The sequence below is a fragment of the Pseudorasbora parva genome, chromosome 8 (genome assembly GCF_024679245.1).
Source record: "Pseudorasbora parva isolate DD20220531a chromosome 8, ASM2467924v1, whole genome shotgun sequence".
NCBI lineage: Eukaryota > Metazoa > Chordata > Actinopteri > Cypriniformes > Gobionidae > Pseudorasbora > Pseudorasbora parva.
The window spans coordinates 18,759,293-18,782,639 of record NC_090179.1 but is presented as its reverse complement, the minus strand read 5'-3'; the positions used below and the strand labels follow the sequence as shown (position 1 = coordinate 18,782,639).

Here is a 23,347-nt window from a genome sequence, read left to right as displayed (position 1 = left end):
ATTTGTTAAACAAATAGTTAATATAAATCTCTTTAAAATATGGCAACAGTATCTCACAAATGTATAAACATATTTACTAATTATATCAGAGGCAATTTACAAAATGATAAAATTATTATTTTGTGAACACAAGTAGTTAACATCAACCTCTTTAGAAAATGGCTACAGTATCTCACTTCATAATCTCCATTTCTTGACCAAAGGTCCATTTTGGTAGTTTGAGAGGAGACAAGCAACTGTAAAGATTTGATTTATGCTCCCTGCAATAGAGAGAGGGATAGTAGTGTCAAAGAGTTTATTCTCTTTAACTCTTCTGATTAACCTTTCGATGTGTACTCTCAAACGGGCAATGGACTGCGTCTTCAGAACATCAACCTCAGACATTTGGGCCTTCTTGGAGAGGAAGGCAGGACGATGAACAGGCCCAGGTACAAGGTCATCCACCAAGAATTCCTTGTCCACCATGATGGCCATGTCAGGTGTTAAGAGTGATGTAATCCCTGACTGACGAAACACCTCTCTGTCACTCATGGAACCCTCAAAGAGTGCTGACACAAAAGTCAGGGCTCCGGGAGGGGACATGCCCACCATAGCCTTAAAGGTGCAATGGGACTTGTAGTTTGAAAAAACTTCGCTCTGAAGGAGCAGGGATGAAGGTGTTTGACACCGTAGCTCTGTACAATCAAGCACTACTTGTGTGTTGCTGTAGCTGCCATCAAAGTCCCGAGGAAGACTGGCCTTCACAGCTGCAGGAGACATCCATATACAGACTGAGCCCAGTAAGCTGTAGAGGAAGTTGGCCCAGGTCACAATGATTCGGCTGACTGTTGCTCTGTGGATGTTAAATCTGTGAGCCAACTCTCTCTGGGTACAGCCAGTGGACAGGTATGTGAGGAAAAGGAAAAGCTCATCTATCGGCAGCAGTTTCTGGGAAGAGATGAGTTTAATGAGTAGGGGTCACTGCATGAAAAGTGTGATTTTCGTCAGTAAGCGGCACTGTAGATTGTCGTGGAAGATCAGGTTTACGACTGTACACGGCAGTTTGCAGGCGACACCGAAAACTGCCGTGAATTGTCAGAAATTGACGTGGGCCTTGCTTGGCAGTTGTCCCCCCCAAGACCCCCCTTCCCCTAACTCCAGGGGAGGCTTTAACATGTAAATGAACATGCTGTGGGCTATACAAATGCAAATCAGGGTAGCAGGAGTTTTAACCCATGTGACATTTTTCTAAAAGGTATTCACTTCCTTCTAAGAAAATCCCTTAGATAGATCAGGCTCAGTATAGCCTAATTGTAAAGTCTTAAACTTAAGCTTGAATTTATATATTTGATGAAAGTATTCTAGATTATTTATTGTGTGTCATTTGCAATCAGTCCCCGTGAATTCAGTGCGACTCGCAATTTTGACCAATCACCGCAACTTTTACCAATCATTGCGGTCTCCTGCTAATAAGCGGCGTCATACATCAGCAAACTTTATATATCATATATCATTGCCTGTCAAAATTAATGTGTTAACGCAAATTAATTTTAACGGCACTACATATATATATATATATATATGTGTGTGTGTGTGTATATATATATATATATATATATATATATATATATATATATATATATATATATATATATATATATACAGGGGTTGACATTAACTTTTTTGCTCACCGGCCACCGTGGCTAGTGGTTTTCCAAAGTTACTAGCCACTCAGCATTTTCACTGGCCACAATTTTGCTGTTTGGAAATTACATTGTATATGTTTAAAGTTGACTTTGGCATATATAAATTACTTGATTTTGAATCATTTTACTTTATTTAGAAGATTTAAAACCGTTTCAAACTTTCAAATGCAGAATGACCCCCCAAATCTTGTATATCAGCTGGGATGTGCAGGTGGGCAAGGGGTGGGCAATATAATAGATTATAATAGAATATAATAGGCTAATATGAGAAAGGTAATATGACAGGCTATGAGTTATTTTAGTTAGGATATATATATATATATATATATATATATATATATATATATATATATATATATATATATATATATATATATATATATATAATTTAAAAAATACCCTAAGCAAATTACAAAAACAATAGTTATTAAAAATAAAATAAAAATTCCGATACTAATACGACACAATGTAATTTATTGAATGTAATTGTCATTGGATACGACTTTCATCGAAAAGAATGTAACAAAATGTGGGCGTGGTCTGTGTTGTGAAATGAAACCACATTAAAAATTCCCTTAAACTGGGTTTGAAACATACAGCAAAGCAGCGACAGAGGAAAACACAGAGCCTGATATTATGCAAACATTTGCCAATAATGTGGAAAGCGTTTTAAATCTGTTCAGTGGAAAATCCGCTGTGACGAATCTGTCCTCGTCTAACATCTGCTGTAAATCCAGGTAAAACTAGCTGCGTGCACGCGCCCGTCCCCAGATAACATGATCCCCAGTTGATCCGTAATACCGGCGGGAAGAAACAGCTGAATGCAATCAGTGGGCTATCTCGTCAGCTTGCTCAGTTTGCTGCCGATTTTAACGAGCAGTTCACTTTAGTAATCTCCAGGTTGCTGTCCATAGATGATAGGTTGCTTGCTTTGGAGTCGAAAAACGGTGTGGAAGATACTAACTTTAAGAAGAGAAGACGAGTGCCTAAGAGAAGACCAATCCTAAGATTGCGGTAAGACTGTTATCTAAGCTAAAGTAACCTAAAGCAAAGCTTTTTAAGTAGCACAAGCTGAAATTAGCCTTGTAAAAGAATAAATGTAAGTTGCTTTATAAAAGTGTTTTCTTTTTCTGGTCATTTTACAGGAAGCAGTAACGTTACGCCGTCTTCACAACTTCGTCATAACACTCATTTAATTGTTTTCCAGCTGCATGTAAGACATAGAGACAGTACGCAGGAGGTACAAACATCCAGTTCTTGCATCGCACGCAGAAGCTGTGAAGAGTTCAGCTCGGAGTCGATTAAGAAGAAAGGGTAAGATTTATTAGATTAGATCCGTTTTTGGTCAGTGTGACTATTTTTCAGGTGCATTTTACGCAGTACATCGCGCAATACTGATTGTCTTTATTGTTTGTTTTTACAGCTGCTACAAGCAAGAAAGAGTGTGTTAGCTGAGGATGAGGTGGGCCTTTGGAAGTGCGCTACCATAGACCTGATGTCTGATGAGGAAGACGGCATCGTTCGCGCGGTGTCTGGATGGACTGTTTGACCAGCCAGGAGCTCGCCGAGCTCTGTGCCACGCTGCAATCGAGATTAGAGGCGATTCCAAAGAACAGGGCAACGCACGACAGACGTCTGAAAAATGGACTTAAAACAGACAGAATGGCGCTAGTTACCTACAGCTCTGAAGTGGAAAACAGAGACTTCATGGTGCTGTAGGATTTTGGGCTTCTCGTGAGCTTCCTATTGTTGTGTGGGCAGATCTCACACGTTTTAGATTTGGTTGTGTGTTTGTGTTTGTTCTAATAAAGCTCTTTCTTTGAATAAACTGCACGTCCCCGGCATATTTTTCTTTCCTCAATAAATGAATGTCCTTGATGGTTATAATAGCGTAGTCCATAGAATAACAATGACATGAATATAAAACATAATAGCATATCACATGAATATATACAATTAAAAAATATGCAAATCATAATTTTATATATATATGTGTGTGTAAAATTATTATAATTTGGGGGTTTAAATTTATTAATTTATTACCCAGGTTGACCAATAGTAACAGATCTGCCAACCAATCACGAGTGATATTTCTTGTTTCAATGTAGTAGTTTCAACCAATACTGAGTGAGGAAATTCAAGCCATTCCGGCAAGGCGCCGCCCAGAGCTGCTATTCATATGCTAATTAGAGCCATTAGCGCCGGCGCCAGCAAGCCTCCGCAAGCTCCACATACGTCATGGTTCGTTTCCGTCAATATGTGGCACAGACGAACGCGACGTTCACAGGCTGTAAACTGACGTTAATTGTCGAAAATCAGGGAGATTTCCGGGCGTTTACGGGGACGAAAATCCCACTTTTCATGCAGTGGGTGTACCAAGATAATGCAATACAAACATGTAACAATATGTATCATGGATGGTAACAATCTGTATTGTGTATAATACAGATTGTCACCCAAAAAGAAAATTACTGTGATAGAAAAAAAAAGTTTACAGAGTGAACTTAATTTTAGTGTCAGTACTACATGTATCTCTCATATTGGGGTGTGTGTGTGTGATTGAGAGAGAGAAAACTTACAGTTGGTCTGGATATAGGGCTTTCAATTGATGTGCTAGTGGCATAGGGTTTCTTTGCCCTGGTGACCCTAACCATTTTTGCTGTTGCTGTCTCGATCAGGTTCCAGAACGCCATCAGATGCTCGTATGAGGGGAATCTAAAATACAGTAATACAATCAAAATTAGTTGTTGTCGTCATACAAGCTCAAGAATATGATTAAGATGACAGTGAAAAACAATTACTTGGTCAGTTAGTCAATCAGTAAAATGTTATGAGATGATGTTGATATTACAACTGTCTTACCTGGTGTAAAATCTGATGTCTTCGGGCGACGAAGCAAACCGTTTAAGTCCAAATGAGTGATGAAGGTGAACTGTTTGGAGCTGCTCCCTCAGTGCCTCGATTTCCCTCAACGTATCTTCATACTGCTTTCAGTCTACACATACAGTACGACTGGTAGCGTAGTCGTGGTCTTCAACCATCGGAACCATGGCGGGATGCTCAATGTCTTCCCCCGGGTCTCGGCGGATCAGGTTCTGGACTTGGTGGTCGAGATCGGCGCTCCCAAACACCGGCCCGTGACACCTTTGTATAGTTATTCCACTCGAATAACGATGGAACAGAACCTGCTGCTAAAACCCGTCTACCCTTAGCAGAAGTGCGGATTTCATTCTCCGTGAAATGTCGACTGCATACCTTGGTGTGGGTGGTAACCAAAAATCGCGCCCTCCTTATTTTGTGCAACCACTGCGCACGAAGGTTGGTGTCCTTCGGGAAGCGGTGGAAACTCAAATGGCTGTTGTACCGACCTGAAGCCGAGCAAAGTGGCACACAGCAATGCTCCTTAGACCCACTCATGGTACTTTGAAATCTAGATGTGTCTCGCACATTATATTTCTTTTTCCGTACAACAGCAGCAGCACACATCTTGTTTGTTTATAGCGGATGAAGACAGGAAGTAAACCGGAAACTGATATGCCGACTTCTGACAATAGTGGAAGTTCGTCACTGCGCTTGTGCACGTAGGCTATTCCGTTTGTTATGGTGGAGTCTCGTGTGCTGGTGCACCGTCTAAAGGGGTTCGGGCGGAAACGTTGGCCCTATATATAATGTTCCGGCCTAGGCTCTAGCCACAACCATTCCTTGTTCAGCCCGGGGTGGGGCTCTAAAGACTATTTCTCTTATTTTTATACATCGGAAGATAATTTATAAAGTGAAGTCATTTGACAAAGTGTTATTTTTCTGTGTTTGTTTATGTGTGTATATGATGTTGATATATATATGTTTATTTTGTGTAATGGCCATTATTTGTGTACGTGTTTTCCCCTTTTTGCGTTAATTGGTGCTGGTCACCTGTGTATAAATTCATGCCTTGTGTTTTTAAGAGTCAGTTCTGTGAGAGGGCAGGTCTTAAAAATTAAATGATTGATTTTATTTCTCAAACTCCTTTTTATATTTTTAAGACATTTGAAATTGTCTATTATCTAACCTTCTGTTGAAGCTGGTGGAGGAAACTTAAAAAATAAAATAAAACATTGTGAACTGAAAAATATTAATGATGCTGTATTAACACCTAATTGCATTTTAATGACAAATTAAACTTGTGCCACTGAAAAAAATTTATGACATTATAATGGCCTCAGTCAACATCAAAACCAACCACATAACAGTTTAAGGTTAACCCTATAAGCTAAGTAAGTTTCTTAAATTTGATAATCTGTTATGTCATGTTTATGACAGGTTATGTTGTCTTGGTAATGTCAAGTTGTCATGACAAAGACACTGACAGGTGATGATGTATTCGTTTATGTCAAGTTGTCATAACAAAGACAACTCCGAAATGTCATCATTGCATTAAAAATGACATAATTAAGCGAATGACACTTAATGACAGTTGTCATAAAGATGCATAAAAACTCCTTCATATTCATGACACGTGTCATGTCATGATTATGAAGGTGTCATGTCAGTCTTATGCACATCCCTTCAAGTAAAGTGTTACCGTTTTTTGTTTTTTTTTAATGAATGATCTGAGAGGACTGCTCAATAATTAGGCTATTATATTTTGTATCATGTAAAATCCACCAATAGTGTTGTGGCAAGGGGGGCGTGGTTCAGCGAGGTCTGCAGCGGGAGAGAGAGCCGCGGGACGAGCGGTAAGTGACTGGGTTGGAAGCAGATTAATAACACCTGTCTCTCGTTCCAGTAATGAGCGCGGAGAGGGTATAAGACATCGGTGGAACCGGAGACCGAGGAGAGAGAGAGGGACTGCTGACGCGACACACACACACGGACATTGAGTTGTGAGACACGTTGACCCGGAAGCGGAACGTTTGACCGGAACCCGGAAGTGACTGAGAGAAATACACACTGGCAAAGCAGTGTGCAGAGACTGAGTTTTGTTTGAATAAAAATAGCGTCAGCAGTCAAACCGACCCCCTTGTCCTCTTCCTTCCTTCCAAAACGAACTTTATCACACTGGTGCCGAAACCCGGGAAGGAAGTAGGACCGAGCCGCCGCCATGCAGACGCCCTCCGCCACGCCGTTTGCGGACATCATCACCTCCCTCGCGGCCCTCCACCAAGACCAACATCAGGCAATGCTGGACCTGCGGGCAGACCAAGAGCGCCGCTTCGAGGCGATTGTCCGCGGCCAGCAAGAGGACCGCGAGAGGTTCCGGAGCTGGATGGATCGGGAGGTTCGCGCCGAAGCCGCCGGGCTGGCTAGCGCACCGGTCCACGTGCCCCTCCACAAGATGGGGCCAGAGGACGATCCGGAGGCCTTCATAGACCTCTTCCAGAAGTCCGCGGAGGCCTGCGGCTGGCCCCGGGCACAGTGGCCGGTGCGCCTCATACCGTTACTAACAGGAGAAGCCCAGGTGGCCGCACAACACCTGCCGGTGGCCAACCTCCTGAAGTACGAGGATCTGAAGAGGGCCATCCTACAGCGGGTCGGTCGGACCCCGGAGCAACACCGCCAGAGGTTCTGCTCCCTGGAATGGGCCGAGGCCGGCCGACCCTTCGCAATGGCCCAACAGCTCCGGGACTCGTGCCGCAGATGGCTCTTGGCCGGCGGAAGCGACGTGGACCATATCGTCGATCTGGTGGTGCTGGAGCAGTTCATCACTCGGCTCCCAAGAAAGACCGCCGAGTGGGTCCAGTGCCACCGGCCCACGTCGCTGGAGACGGCCATCAACCTGGCGGAGGACCACCTGGTGGCGTGCCCGGGGGTCGGCGAGCCCTCACTAACCTCTCACTCTCTCTCTCCCCCCTCTGTCTCTCCCTCTCGCCCTGTCCCTCTCCCCAGGTCCCGTCCTCCAGGCCCTCCTCGCGTTCCCCCCAGAGGCCGGAGTGGGATGGGCCCAGGACCGTCCGGGAGTTCGCGGGCTCCGCCCAGGGGGGCGGGGCCGCTGGGGGCGGGTGGCGACAATGGCTCCGGTTTCACACCCTCCCCGCGCTCATTTTCCAACCCACTCCCCGCCGCAGGGGCGGCGGGCAGGCCTGGGCTGGCCTGTTGGCGGTGCGGTGATCCAGGTCATTTTGTGGACCGATGTCCGATGATGGACATCGGAACAATGATCCGGATCCCGAACGTCCCACGGGCCACCCCCGATCAAGCAGGAGAGTACCAAATTCCTGTGAGTATCAAGGGGGGTACATATCAGGCTTTGGTGGATTCAGGATGCAACCAAACCTCGATCCATCAAAGTCTGATGCAGCCTGGGGCATTGGATACAAGCCGCATGGTTAAGGTGCGGTGTGTGCACGGGGATGTGGTGGAATATCCGGTTGTCCCAGTCACGATACAGTTTCGGGGGAAAAAGCATAGTGTTGAGGTGGCGGTTAGTCCCCACCTCCGGCATCCGCTAATTCTGGGGACGAATTGGCCCGCCTTTTCGGCGTTATTGGGGTCGTTATGCGCGGATGCCGCTTGGGAGAACAAGGCTAGGAACGGGGCGGCGCGAGTGCAGGTTGGCGAGACTGATACGGGACCCTTGGGAACAGCTCCAGAGGAACCGAGCGGGGTCGAGAGACTGATTCTCTCGGACCGTGATGACTTCCCTCTGGAGCAGTCTCAAGATGAGACCCTAAAACATGCATTTCAGCAGGTCCGCTCTATCGACGGTCAGTCTCTCCAACCCGCATTGCCCGTCACGTATCCTTATTTTGCCATAATTAAGGATCGGTTGTATCGAGTCACCCAAGACACTCAGACAAAAGTGGATACAACCCAGTTATTAGTACCAAAGAGCTGCCGGGAAATGCTTTTCCAGGCGGCTCACTCGGCCACACTGAATCGCTTAATGACCCGATTTTTTTGGCCAGGCATTCATGACAATGTGCGCAGGTGGTGCGCGTCTTGCTCTGAATGTCAGTTGGTGAATCCACTGGCCGCCCCAAAAGCGCCATTGCGCCCCCTTCCATTAATGCAGGTCCCCTTCGAGAGAATTGCGATGGACCTCATCGGGCCATTAGAGCGATCCGCACGCGGACATCGTTTTGCGTTAGTCATCGTGGACTACGCAACACGATATCCGGAGGCAGTGGCTCTCCGCAACATCTCCGCGAAGAGTGTTGCGGACGCACTGTTTCGTCTGATCTCCCGAGTGGGGATTCCGAAAGAAATCCTCACTGATCAAGGCACGGCGTTTATGTCACGCACGTTGAGCGAACTCTACGGATTATTGGGCATTAAATCCATTCGAACAAGCATCTATCACCCACAAACGGACGGCTTGGTCGAACGGTTTAATCGCACGCTTAAATCCATGATCCGTAAGTTCGTACAGGAAGACGCCAAAAATTGGGATCGGTGGTTAGAACCCCTCTTATTTGCCGTGCGGGAGGTTCCACAAGCCTCCACGGGGTTTTCCCCCTTCGAGCTTCTCTACGGACGGCAGCCCCGGGGGGTGCTGGACGTCCTACGAGAAACTTGGGAGGAGGGACCTTCTTTGGCCAAAAACGAAATTCAGTACGTGCTGGACTTGCGAACAAAACTCCACACCTTGGGGCGGCTATCTAGGGAGAATTTGTTGCAAGCCCAGGACCGCCAGAGCCGGTCATATAACAGGGGTACGAAACTACGCAAATTCACACCGGGAGAGAAAGTGCTCGTATTACTCCCTACATCGAGCTCTAAATTAATGTCAAAGTGACAGGGGCCGTTTGAGGTCGCACGACAGGTGGGAGACCTCGATTATGAAGTGATACGATCCGATAGGAACGGGGCACGTCAAATATACCACCTCAATCTCCTTAAGAAATGGAATGAGGTGGAATCAGTGTTGTTGGCGACGGTGATCGGGGGAGAGGATGATCTCGGGCCAGAGGCAAGCATCAAAGCACAATCAGTCGCGCTGGCCCCTGGGGGAGATCACCTCTCACCGTCCCAACTCACTGATTTATCAAAACTACAGGCGGAGTTCGCCGACGTGTTCTCGCCCCTACCGGGACGTACCAACTTAATTCAGCACCATATCGAGACCGAGCCGGGCGTGGTAGTTCGCAGCCGGCCGTATCGCTTGCCTGAACACAAGAAAAAAGTAGTTCAGGAAGAATTAGAGGCAATGCTCGATATGGGAGTAATAGAGGAGTCCAACAGTGACTGGGCGAGCCCGATCGTTTTGGTCCCTAAGACCGACGGCTCGGTCAGGTTCTGTGTGGACTACCGCAAGGTGAATGCAGTGTCGAAATTCGACGCGTATCCAATGCCGCGGGTTGACGAGTTGCTTGATCGGCTGGGCACGGCTCGATTTTATTCGACATTGGACTTAACGAAGGGCTATTGGCAGATCCCCTTGTCTCCATTGTCCAAAGAAAAGACAGCTTTCACCACGCCGTTTGGATTACACCAAATCGTCACGCTTCCCTTCGGGTTGTTCGGGGCGCCCGCTACCTTTCAGCGCCTCATGGACAGGATTTTGCGTCCCCATGCCGCATATGCTGCTGCCTATCTGGATGATATCGTGATTTACAGTCACGATTGGCAGCGGCATATGCAGCATGTCCGGGCGGTCTTGAGGTCGCTGAGGGGAGCGGGGCTCACGGCCAACCCGAAGAAGTGTGCAATTGGGCGGGTGGAAGTAAGGTATCTGGGCTTCCACTTGGGTCATGGACAGGTGCGTCCCCAAATTGATAAGACCGCCGCAATTGCAACCTGTCCGAGACCCAAGACCAAAAAGGAGGTGAGGCAGTTCTTGGGGCTGGCGGGATATTATAGACGGTTTATACCAAATTATTCGGACCTCACCAGCCCTTTGACTGACCTTACTAGAAAGGGGCTACCAGATACGGTCCAATGGACGGAGCCGTGCCAGCAGGCCTTCACCCGAGTTAAGGCTGCTCTATGTGGCGGGCCGCTTTTACACTCCCCTGACTTTTCTCTCCCTTTTCTGTTGCAGACTGATGCGTCGGACAGGGGGCTGGGCGCAGTCCTGGCACAGGAGGTGGAGGGGGGAGAGCGGCCGGTGCTGTACATTAGCCGCAAGCTCTCAAAGAGAGAGGCTAAGTACAGCACCATCGAAAAGGAGTGCCTTGCCATCAGGTGGGCCGTTCTCACCCTCCGCTACTACCTTCTGGGGCGGGAGTTCACCCTCTGTTCGGACCACGCTCCTCTCCAATGGCTCCACCGCATGAAGGATACCAACGCGCGGATCACCCGTTGGTATCTAGCTCTTCAGCCTTTTAAGTTCCAGGTGGTCCACAGGCCGGGTGCTCAGATGGCTGTGGCTGACTTCCTCTCCAGAAATGGGGGGGGGCTGCAGGCTGGACGGCTCCCCGGCCTGAGTCGGGCGGTGGGGGTATGTGGCAAGGGGGGCGTGGTTCAGCGAGGTCTGCAGCGGGAGAGAGAGCCGCGGGACGAGCGGTAAGAGAGTGGGTTGGAAGCAGATTAATAACACCTGTCTCTCGTTCCAGTAATGAGCACGGAGAGGGTATAAGACATCGGTGGAACTGGAGACCGAGGAGAGAGAGAGGGACTGCTGACGCGACACACACACACGGACATTGAGTTGTGAGACACGTTGACCCGGAAGCAGAACGTTTGACCGGAACCCGGAAGTGACTGAGAGAAATACACACTGGCAAAGCAGTGTGCAGAGACTGAGTTTTGTTTGAATAAAAATAGCGTCAGCAGTCAAACCGACCCCCTTGACCTCTTCCTTCCTTCCAAAACGAACTTTATCACAAGTGTGTAGACTTTCAAACTGTTCTTTACTGTCATTGATATTATCAGCTGATGAATTTGCACATGTAGACAGACACAAACACACAGATCGCTAACTTGATCAAGTTAAAAAATAATATTTTAGTTTATTTTAAGGTGATGTAGTTACAATAAATATACTGAGTATTATTTATTAACCACATGTACTTACTATAGAGTCACAGTTAGGGTTGGGGTTTGGTTTAGGGTTAGTTACTTGTAATTATACATCACTTACTGTTATTACTATAGTAAGAACATGTAGTAACGTGTAACTATGTCACCCTAAAATAATGTGTTAACTAATATTTTAGTTTGAGAGCATTCACTTTTTTGATCAAATCAAAAGTGGCATAAGGATTAGAAAATCAGCCATAAAACGACCAAGATATCATGCACATCTACATTATGTATACAGTAATTATACCAAATATTGACATTTATTACAATTTTGGATAATGATCGCATTTAAAAAAACAGTCTGGCATTTCTGGTAACTCATGAACCTTAAAAAAGGAAGTTTACATAAGCAAGAAATCAAGAGCAGAATCAGAACATGTGTTTGGAACAAGATGAGCCGGATTATCTTGTGGGTTTTTACGGTCCACAGAGATAAGGTAATTATGTTTTTTAAAAGCAGTTTTCCTTCTGAGAAAGAAAAAGAAAAAATGTCTGCTTAGAAGAAGTTTGAATGAATGAATAAAAGGAATTCCGACTTGTTTCTCAGTGGTTATGTAAAAAAATCTCACATTCTCTAGTGTTGAGGAATTTGTATTGTCTTTCTCAGCACTGTGTACAAACAGAAGACAATACTTTATATTGAAAGGAATTTGAAAAAGGTCAAAAAATAATAAAAATACTTATTTACTGTGAGCATTTCAGAAATACTATTTTTAGTCTTCACTTCATTTACGCAAACACTTTACATATAATGATAAAACCTCACAATTATCAACAAAAACTCTTTCCTATCAGAAACATTTCACAGCCTACAATGACAGAGGAAGAATTATGTTTTACAAAGGAAAAGAAAGAAGTTTTATATGAAACTTTTCATTCTTTATATGAAAAGAAGCTTTAAATGATTGCAACAACTGGCGTGGAATCACTCTCTTATCAATACCAAGTAATATCATGGCTAAAATCATTATAAAGAGAGTTTCAGATGGACAAGCAGGATTCCGCAAGGGGAAAGGATGTACTGACCAGATTTTTATACTACACAACATCATAGAACAATGTACTGAATGGCAAAGACAACTTTACATCAACTTTATTGATTTTGAAAAGGCTTTTGACAACTTACATAGAGACATGCAGCCTATGGGAAATTTTACATTATTGTGGTATCCCTCAACATCTTATCAACCTGATTAAGGCATTCTATGACAACTTTGAATGCACAGTTGGTAACTCTGAAATATCTTTTCAAGTGAAGACAGGGGTTAGACAAAGATGTGTTATGTAATCTACTTTATTCATTATAGCTATTGACCTGGTTTTACACCAAACATCCTTGGACATCCCAAGAGGCATCAGATGGGGCACATTTTCAGCTTAGAAGATCTAGAGACTTTGCTGATGATTTAGCCTTGTTATCACATACTTATCAACATATTCAAGAGAAAACCTCCAGATAAGAGTACATTTGCCAACCAAATTGGCCTAAGAATCAACACCAAAAAATCTGAAGTCATGATCCTTAAAGGGGTACTTGAGCGCTGGGAAGATGAATCTGTATTTAAACTGGGTCATCAATGCAGTAGAAATGTGAAATTATTTTTCAATTTGGTGTCTTCTAGACTGAGAAAAGACAGAAAATGTATTTTTGTCCCATGGGGATAAAAGACTGCAATTCCCAGAATGCTTCGCTGCCCTGTGAGGCCATTCCCAACGCCACCAACTTCATTACTGTGACTGAGTTAGAGAAGACACTACAGTTAAAAACTGAACGTGTCTGTTCAATATAATGAGTGAGTCACTGTCACGGTTCATGGATTCCCTGTCTCACTCTTGGGTGCGTGTTGAATGTAGGTGAGGGCGGAGCCTGGGATTGGCTCATCACGCACCTGTGGCTGATCACCTGCACCAGCTGCAACTCATCACCTTCACCCTATTTAGTCTCTCTGTTTCTCTCTTGTCTTTGTCAGAGCGTTGTTGGATGTTTCCCCTTGTGTCTCCGTGTTGGTTGTCGTTTCCCCCTTCCGTGAAACGCTGGATCCCTTCCCGGATTACCTGTACCGACCTCCCGAGTCACAGCTGCTCACAGCCTGCCCGTGTCGCCAACAGAGCCTCTCTCACTGCTCTGTCTTATCCGGACTTCTTCAGTGTTCTGAGTTTTGACTTCTGTGACACTATCCGTCAAATAAACTAATTACTTGCTTTTGAATCCTGCCTCTGTGAATCCGTTACAGAACGCTCTGACCTACCATGGATTCAGCGAGTATCAACGCCCTACTGACCAGCAGCAACGAGAGACTGGACCAGCAGGAGGCGAACTTAACTGCCACAGGACAGGCAGTACACACCTTGGTGGCACGGGTGGCCGAGCTGACCCAACAGATGCAACAACTCGTCGGTCCCACTGTGCCCGACCCACCGCCGATTCCCCACACACCATCTGCATCACGGCAACCGGAACCACGTCTGCCTACCCCCGAGAGTTATGCCGGTGAGAGCAATTATTGCAGAGCCTTCCTTACCAAGTGTTCCTTGTTTTTCGCTCTTCAACCGCAGACTTTCAACACGGGAAGATCCAAGGTGGCATTCGTCCTCACCCTGCTCTCCGGACGAGCCGCACTTTGGGGAACGGCGGTGTGGGAGAACCAACATCCTTGCTGCTCCTCGTTCCAGACGCTGGCGGCAGAGATGAGAAGGGTGTTTGACCGAGCGGTGACCGGAAGAGAAGCGGCACGTCAACTCGCAGAGCTCCGCCAAGGTAACCGCTCGGTCTCGGATTATTCCATCGAGTTCCGCACCCTGGCCGCCGAGTGCAAGTGGAACGAGGAGGCACAGTGGGACATGTTCCTGCATGGGCTGGCTGACCGCATCCAGAAGGAGATATTCGCCATCGACCTTCCGGAGAAGATTGACGGTCTCATTGACCTTGCTTTGAGGGTGGACGCTCGTCTGAGTCGGCTGAGGTCCAGGATGGAGCCTCAGCATGGGAGTGTCGAATGCCCTCAGGCCAGCGCAACGGATGCGGTCAGCTACACCTTCGACCCGGAGCCCATGCAGGTGGGTCGAGCTCGGCTCTCCCGGGAGGAGAAGGCAAGACGGAGATCCCGTGGTCTTTGCCTGTACTGCGGCGGGAACGGACACCTGCTAGACTCCTGCCCGGTAAAAGACCACGCCCGGCGGTAAAAGGAAGGCTACTGTCGGGCGGGATCTCCGTGGAAAAGACCTCATCCTCCACTCTCCTCCCGGTGAGATTGCTGTGGGCAGCTCAGGATTTTTCCAGCCTCGCCCTCCTCGACTCGGGAGCGGAAGGTAACTTCATTGACTCTGCCCTTGCTCACAAACTTAACATACCCACCATTGCACTCAAGAACACCATTTCTGTCAACGCACTCAACGGACAAGTTCTCCCTGACATTTCATTCACCACTGAACCACTTACACTGATCACTTCCGGCAACCACACAGAACGCATTTCATTTTTCATCCTGGACTCCCCTTTGGCTCCCGTTGTCCTCGGTCACCCTTGGCTGGAGTTACACAATCCAAGGGTTGACTGGGGACAAAACTCTTTGTCTGCGTGGAGTGATAGATGTTATGAGTCTTGTTTGGTGTCTGCTTGTTCGTCTGTTTCTCGTTCTGTTTTTCAGAGTGAGACGGTGAATCTGTCTAACGTGCCTCCGGAGTACCTCGACCTGAAGGAAGTGTTCAGTAAGTCCCGAGCTGCTTCTCTCCCTCCGCATCGTCCCTATGACTGTGCTATAGATTTACTCCCAGGTAAGTCTCCGCCTAAGGGCAAACTATACTCTCTTTCTATTCCAGAGAGGGAGGCCATGGAGAAATATATTTCTGATTCTCTAGCCTCCAAATTCATCCGCCCTTCCTCTTCTCCAGCGGGGGCGGGGTTCTTCTTCGTGGGGAAGAAGGATGGTTCTCTGCGACCTTGCATTGATTACCGAGGGCTGAATAACATCACGGTAAAGAATACCTATCCTTTGCCGTTGATGTCTTCAGCTTTCGAGAGGTTACAGGGAGCATCCGTCTTCACGAAGTTGGACTTACGTAACGCTTATCATTTGGTTCGCATCAGGGAGGGGGATGAATGGAAAACCGCATTTAATACCCCCAGGGGGCATTTTGAATACTTGGTCATGCCTTTCGGCCTTTCCAACTCCCCAGCGGTTTTCCAGGCACTCGTCAATGATGTGTTGAGAGACATGGTCGACCAATTCATATATGTCTACCTGGATGACATTTTGATTTTTTCTTCGTCTCTCCAGGAACATGTTCGACACGTCAGACGAGTGCTTCAGAGGTTGCTAGAGAATGGGCTTTTTGTCAAGGCGGAGAAATGCGCTTTTCATGCACAGTCTGTTCCTTTTTTAGGGTACATCGTGTCATCGGAGGGAATGCGCATGGATCCCGACAAGGTTAAGGCTGTGATGGATTGGCCAAGTCCAGATTCCCGTAAGGCCCTACAGAGGTTTCTGGGGTTCGCCAATTTCTATCGGCGTTTTATTCGCAATTTCAGCCAACTAGCCGCACCTCTGACTGCCTTGACCTCTCCCCGAATGACGTTCAGGTGGTCCGATACAGCCGAGGCTGTATTCGCCAAACTGAAAAGCCGCTTTGTTTCGGCTCCCATCTTAGTCGCCCCTGATCCCACACGTCAGTTCGTGGTAGAGGTCGACGCGTCAGAGGTGGGGGTAGGAGCGGTTCTTTCACAGCGCTCTCCCTCAGATGACAAGATGCACCCGTGCGCGTTTTTCTCCCATCGTCTTTCTCCTGCCGAACGCAATTATGACATTGGTAACAGAGAGTTGTTGGCCGTCAAGTTAGCGTTGGAGGAGTGGCGTCATTGGCTTGAAGGGTCGGGGGTACCTTTTATTGTATGGACGGATCATAAGAACCTTGAATATATTAGATCTGCTAAAAGACTCAACTCCAGGCAGGCTCGGTGGGCACTTTTTTTCGGACGTTTTGACTTTGTTCTCTCGTACCGCCCCGGGTCTAAAAACATCAAACCCGACTCTTTATCTCGTATTTTTGATGCTTCCGAACGCCCGGTTACTCCCGAGTGTATTTTGCCAGAGAAGATAGTTATCTCTACACTCACATGGGAGATCGAATCGAAGGTCAAAGTGGCCTTAGAAGGGGTAACGCCCCCGCCCGGCGGCCCACCGAGTTGTTTGTTCGTTCCGGAGGGGTTAAGATCCGAGGTCCTCAAATGGGGTCACTGCTCCAACATTGCCTGTCATCCAGGGGTAAACCGCACTTGCAGTTTAATAAAGCAACGATTTTGGTGGCCACTTATGGCTCGCGACGTTCGCAGTTTTGTTTTGGCTTGCTCGGTCTGTGCGGTTGGTAAGACATCTAACCAACCTCCCCAGGGGTTACTTCAGCCGCTGTCTGTTCCTTCGAGACCCTGGTCCCACATCGCTCTAGATTTTGTTACCGCCCTCCCGCCCTCCCAGGGCAAGACGGTCGTTTTGACCGTCGTGGACCGATTCTCGAAGGCAGCACATTTCATTCCCTTGCCCAAATTACCCTCAGCCAAGGAGACAGCGGTATCTGTAGTAGATCACGTCTTTCGGTTACATGGCCTCCCGATGGACGTGGTCTCCGACAGAGGTTCCCAATTTGTGTCCAAATTTTGGCAGGAGTTTTGTAAATTACTAGGAGCCACGGTTAGTCTGTCTTCGGGTTATCACCCCCAAAGCAACGGTCAGACCGAGAGAGCCAATCAGGATCTGGAGAGAGTGTTGCGATGTTTGGTATCCAAGAATCCTTCATCCTGGAGCCAGCAACTCTCTATGGTTGAGTACGCTCATAACTCGTTACCAGTGTCATCTACGGGCCTTTCGCCATTTGAGTGTAGTGTAGGTTACCAGCCACCTATTTTTCCTAGTCTGGATTCCGAGGTCGCGGTCCCCTCTGTTCACGCCTTTATCCAGAGGTGTCATCGCACATGGACCAGAGCCCGTGAGACTCTGCTCCAGGTGGGAGCGCGCACCAAGGCTAAAGCCGATCGCCACCGGTCTAAGCCTCCCGTTTACGTCGTCGGTCAAAAAGTGTGGCTTTCTACCAAGAACATTCCTCTCCGCTCCGTATCTAATAAACTTGCTCCCAAATTTATCGGCCCGTTCACTGTCACCAAGATCATTAGTCCGGTGACAGTCCGCCTCAAACTCCCTCCGGCGTACAGGAGGATTCATCCCGCCTTCCATGTATCCAAAATCAAACCTGTTTTTCACTCCCACCTTAATCCGCCAGTCCCGGTTCCCCCACCGCCGCGACTCGTAGATGGGGAACCAACTTATTCGGTTAATCGCATTCTGGATTCTAGACGGAGGGGACGCGGTTTCCAGTACTTGGTGGACTGGGAAGGTTACGGTCCGGAGGAGAGAAGTTGGGTTCCTGCTAGGGACATTCTGGATCACTCCCTTATTGATGATTACAATCAACAGGTAAGGTCGGCTGGGAGCGTCAGGGGACACTCCTAGGGGGAGGGGTACTGTCACGGTTCATGGATTCCCTGTCTCACTCTTGGGTGCGTGTTGAATGTAGGTGAGGGCGGAGCCTGGGATTGGCTCATCACGCACCTGTGGCTGATCACCTGCACCAGCTGCAACTCATCACCTTCACCCTATTTAGTCTCTCTGTTTCTCTCTTGTCTTTGTCAGAGCGTTGTTGGATGTTTCCCCTTGTGTCTCCGTGTTGGTTGTCGTTTCCCCCTTCCGTGAAACGCTGGATCCCTTCCCGGATTACCTGTACCGACCTCCCGAGTCACAGCTGCTCACAGCCTGCCCGTGTCGCCAACAGAGCCTCTCTCACTGCTCTGTCTTATCCGGACTTCTTCAGTGTTCTGAGTTTTGACTTCTGTGACACTATCCGTCAAATAAACTAATTACTTGCTTTTGAATCCTGCCTCTGTGAATCCGTTACAGTCACCGCGCGAGTCTCACAGCACTGAGCACTAACTGCACGAGTGATGAGAGCTGAGGTAATCGCGACTACATTCGCGGCATACATTCACAACGCGAGTTCAGCCTGGCGCTTTTCAGTTCATGCCTTTGCAAGCTTAACTTTCATAGAAATGAATTTGAGAAGTTAAAAGACTTACATTGCTCACCATAGCTCCGTTTAAATGATCCTGTCTGCAAGCTGAGCTCTCCCTGCAAGCTGAGTGTAATCTCCCATCCCCCAATGCCGGATTCAAAACATGAGGAAATGGCTCCCTCTGCTGGCTATAGTCTTTAGCCTCTGGGCAAACATTCCTCCTATGATGCAAAAATCGTCATTTTGCATCATAGGAGGAATTTTTCCAGAAATAAAATGCATAAATCTCTCGTCTCAGGGGGATATGAGGGGGGAAAGCACAATAATTTGAATATTCTCCAGGGTTTCTACTGATACAAAGCCATATGCTAATCACTGAAGTGACCCTTTAACAATGATCACTCACCATCAGTACTATTAGAAGGACAGGCACTACCTGATACCGTCCAATTTCCATACTTGGAAAGTACAGTGAGAGTAGATGATGGAGCTGGAGCTGACATTAAACTTTGTCTGTCAAAGGCAAAAACTGCTTTTAACAACTTGCAGAATGTATGGAAATATGGCCAGTACACTACACGCTCCAAACTTAAGCTATACAAAAGTTGTGTGTTACATACACTGTTGTATGGCTCAGAGTGCTGGAGAATGACTGAGGCAGACTTACAGAAACTCTCTACCTTCCACACAAAAAGCCTAAGGAGGATCCTAAGAATATTCTGGCCAAACAAGATCTCAAATCAGGACTTCCTTAACAAGTATAATCAAGATGATATGAACACAATCATCAGAATAAGAAGGGGGAGATGGCCATGTCCTGCGAAAAGACCAACAGGACTTGACAAAGACAGCACTTTTCTGGACACCCGAGGGAAAAAGGCAAAGAGGGAGACCTAGTGTAGCGGGAGGAATGACGTAATGCTCATTCAGCTGCGTGCGGAGTGGCAAATCAGGAGGAGGATATTTAAATGAATGACATGCATCGCATAATGCGCTGGGTTGTAATACACGCCCCCATTTTTTGTTGCCGTTTCGTGGGCTCAACGTCCTGCAGGGCAAAGGTATGTTCAAATGATTGTGTTTATCTATTAAATGCGCTTGGATTATAAGTGGTGTTGTTGTTCTACTAGATAGACTGGCAGTAACTGTGAACTATTGGACTACCTTAAAACTGAATACATTGGGGTTGGCTGGTTATTCATTCAGGTGAGTAGCATTCATACTGGTGGACTCATGCTGAGTGTACGCGTGTTTATAATGTGTATGGTTGCAGCGATCGGCCGCGTCGGCCACTTAGCGGCGTCTGTGCACCAGTTGCAGTTCACTTATGCAGGAAAAACCTTCGTATCACTGGTATGTATGCCCAAATTTTCTTCTGTTATGTTCTGATGTTAGATATGTTAATTAATTTGTTGATGTTTTGGATAGGCCGAGCATGACATGCCAGGATATCTAAACGAGCTGGAATATTTTGCACCAGCGTGAACCGCGTGTGTAGCAGTCCGGGCGGCTCTGTTGCTTCGCTTTGTTAATTTTGTGGTTGCTTTCTGCAGTTATTTTGTTTATTTTCTATTTTATTTGTGATAATTGTGGCATTGAACTTGTTGGTTTGTGTTATCTTCTCCTTGTTTGGCCCAGCCCTGTGTGTGTGTGTGTGTGTGTGCGTGTGCGTGTGCGTGTGTGTGTGTGTGTGTGTGTGTGTGTGTGTGTGTGTGTGTGTAAGAGGATGGATACCCGACCCGAGCCCGACGGGTTCCGACGGTACCCGACGGGTCGGGCCGGGTTCGGACAGATATTTAGAAATGACGTTCGGGTTCGGGTCGGGCTCGGTCACGTCAGCGCGAAAAGGCATTGAACCTTTTAAATTTAAAACTGCTTATTATGCAAGTAGCCAATGGGCCTGTTTAACTTGATGCAATGGTTTGTTTTTGTGATTAAAATACATGCATTATATAACCCTAACATCCGTCTTCCTGCATGCGGAAATTTGTTTATGTCGCCGTGACAACAACTCGCAACACGTGCGTGCATATTGCCCGCGGCATCCTTGTCATTCCAGTGAGGGCAACTTCAGCGCTGCTGGCAGCAGGACAGCCTTGAAGCCATCCGCAGTTGATGCAATCCTTTTTCTACATAAAACCTCGATTAGCCTAAACTTTGATGGATAGATTATGTAAATAGATCCCATGTTGCAGTTTAGGAACCACAGTTTGAGAAAATTGGTAAGATGACTTTCATTTCAATAAGCATTTAAATTGTGTTACGTTAATGTTTTGTTCTGTTAGCTTGGGCCATTTTTAGCAGACCTTTGTTCATTTAATTTCAGTTGGCTATTTGATTGGGCTCTGTGTAACGTTTGATGCCCCGTGTGCACGCTGATGCGCTTGTCTGTAAACATTTCAGAATGCCTTCCTTACAGTTGCTTAATAAAAGCGGGATTTCCACACAAACAAACGTGTGTCATTAGTATATGAGGGGAAAAAATTGATTTTAACTACGGGCTCGGGTCGGGCTCGGACATAAATATTTGAATGCCTGTCGGGCTCGGGTCGGGTTCGGTTACTGCTCTGTCGGACGCGGGTCGGGCTCGGACAGAAAAATGCAGCCCGATCCGCACTCTAGTGTGTGTGACTATGGGAGATTTTTCCCATGTTGGATCCAGTGGGTGCTTTGTGTGTGTATTTTATGTAAATTGTACGTATGAGACAGAGGGAGTTGTTTCTCCCTTTCTTGAATATTGTTTCTTGGTATTGACTTTTTTTGTGGATTGTTGTGAAAAGTGATATTTGTGTGTGACATTTGTATTAATTCTTGTGTGTTGTATTTCCATGCAGGAGCTGAGGGCCAATCACGTGGGTGTCCTAGTGCTGTAGTTGGTCTCCAGTCACCTGTGTGTGAAGTATTTGATTGTCTCCAGTGCTTTAAAGAAAATCTCTCAGAGTCGAAGTTCAAGGTGTCAGAAGAAATTAACTTTATTGTATGAACAACAAAGTGAGATGCCAGCTGAACCTCTGACCATCTCTTCCTTAGCTCACACTTTTATTACTCCCCATACTTCATTACTCCCCACACTCTTTGCCAATGACTACGTCATTGCAGACTACTCTGCCCTTTTTTGAAAATTCATCAAAAGTGCCCCTTTCAACAATCATTGATAATATTGTGGCCAATAAAACAGAATTGGAATTATAATTAATATAACAACGTCTACAAAACAGTAACAAATGGCGGAAAATTCCCGTTTATCTTTAAAGTATCTGTCAGTCTGAAATGTCCTTGCCATAACGCATTGCTATGGGCGGTGTGTGTTTTACTTGACATTTCATACTGAACACTGTGTCCTCTCTCTATATTTTTATTTTTGTTGTAATTATTATGCTCATTGTAAAAGTAAAATACAATAAGTTTGTATCTGTAATAGCAAACCAGATGGGTCATTCAGTGAACGCCTGTGGCTCGATGCAGGAAAAACAATCCAAACAGTCAAGATTTTTAAACCTTTTTCATCATTAATCAAAGCTGTTATTCTAAATGTAGGCTGTCAATAAGGAGGAAAGAGGGATAGTGTCTCTTCAAAAAAACAGAAAGAGACAATACATAATATTATAAAAATAAATCAACGTAAATGTATATAAAACATTATAAAAACGCAAGTTTTTTATACTTTTTAATGTAAAGTAACACTGTCCAACAGCGACACCCGCAGGTGAAGTTAGCGGGTTCCTGAGCCCATAAAATTAACACACCTGCCAAAGTCACGCTATGATTGGATGTTGGAGAACATAGCGTGGCATGGGGACGTAATGACGTGCCATAATCGATCTATGTTCTATCACATGTAAAACGGGAACATGAACGGAGTACTCTAAAAGCAACTCATGTAAACACCTTAATCAGAATATTGTCTTATTTAGAATAAGGTCAATAATTAGATTACTGCTGTCCATGTAAATGTAGTCACAGTTGCTCTATTCATAAACTTATCTAGCCTTCTTCGTAATGAAGAAGAACAGGACAGGACCACGGAACAACACCAACTGATCTGACAAACACAGGGTGGTTAGCAAGCCAATATGTAGACCGGGTAATCAAGTGCAGCAGGTGGTGGTGATGATCTGATGAACTGGTAATCAGAAACTACGCCTCTCACTCACACTCCACACACACACAGACAGAATGAACCAGTAAATTAATGAACCGTGACAGTACCCCCTCCCCTAAGAGCGCCTACTGGCGCTCCCAGTGGAACTTACCTGTCAATTGAAATCATCGATAAGGGAGTGATCCAGAATGTCCCTCGCAGGAATCCAACTTCTCTCCTCCGGACCATAACCTTTCCAGTCCACCAGATACTGAAATCCGCTACCCCTCCTTCTCGAGTCCAGAATATGATTTACCGAATAAGTTGGTTCCCGATCTACGAGTTGCGGCGATAGGGTAACCGGGGCAGGCAGATTAATATGGGAATGAAAAACAGGCTTCAATTTGGACACATGAAAGACGGAATGAATCCTCCTGTACTCAGGAGGCAGTTTGAGGCAGACTGCCACCGGACTAATGATCTTGGTGACAGGGAAAGGACCAATACATTTGGAAGCAAGCTTGTTACAAACGAAGCAGAGAGGAATGTTTCTTAGATGAAAGCCACACCTTTTGACCAACGA

General features: G+C 46.4%; 1 protein-coding gene across 1 annotated transcript; it reads right to left on the bottom strand.

Annotated features, from left to right (window-relative positions):
• Positions 1 to 251: 251 nt before the first annotated feature.
• Positions 252 to 4,652, bottom strand: LOC137084502 (uncharacterized). The gene is made up of 4 exons (XM_067450775.1): positions 4,548 to 4,652; positions 4,265 to 4,400; positions 337 to 927; positions 252 to 260 (listed from the first exon to the last, which is right to left on the bottom strand). The coding sequence occupies exons 2-4, from the start codon at positions 4,376 to 4,378 to the stop codon at positions 252 to 254; spliced, it is 714 nt and encodes a 237-aa protein (XP_067306876.1). The 5' UTR covers positions 4,379 to 4,400; positions 4,548 to 4,652.
• Between the last annotated feature and the right edge of the window lie 18,695 nt (positions 4,653 to 23,347).

Bases quoted from the DNA above. Each gene is read 5' to 3' on its own strand.
- LOC137084502 (XM_067450775.1), bottom strand. From the start codon at position 4,378: ATGGCGTTCTGGAACCTGATCGAGACAGCAACAGCAAAAATGGTTAGG. The intron at 928-4,264 runs GTAAGTTTTCTC...ATCTCTTCCCAG, and splicing joins GCCCTATATCCAGACCAACT to AAACTGCTGCCGATAGATGA.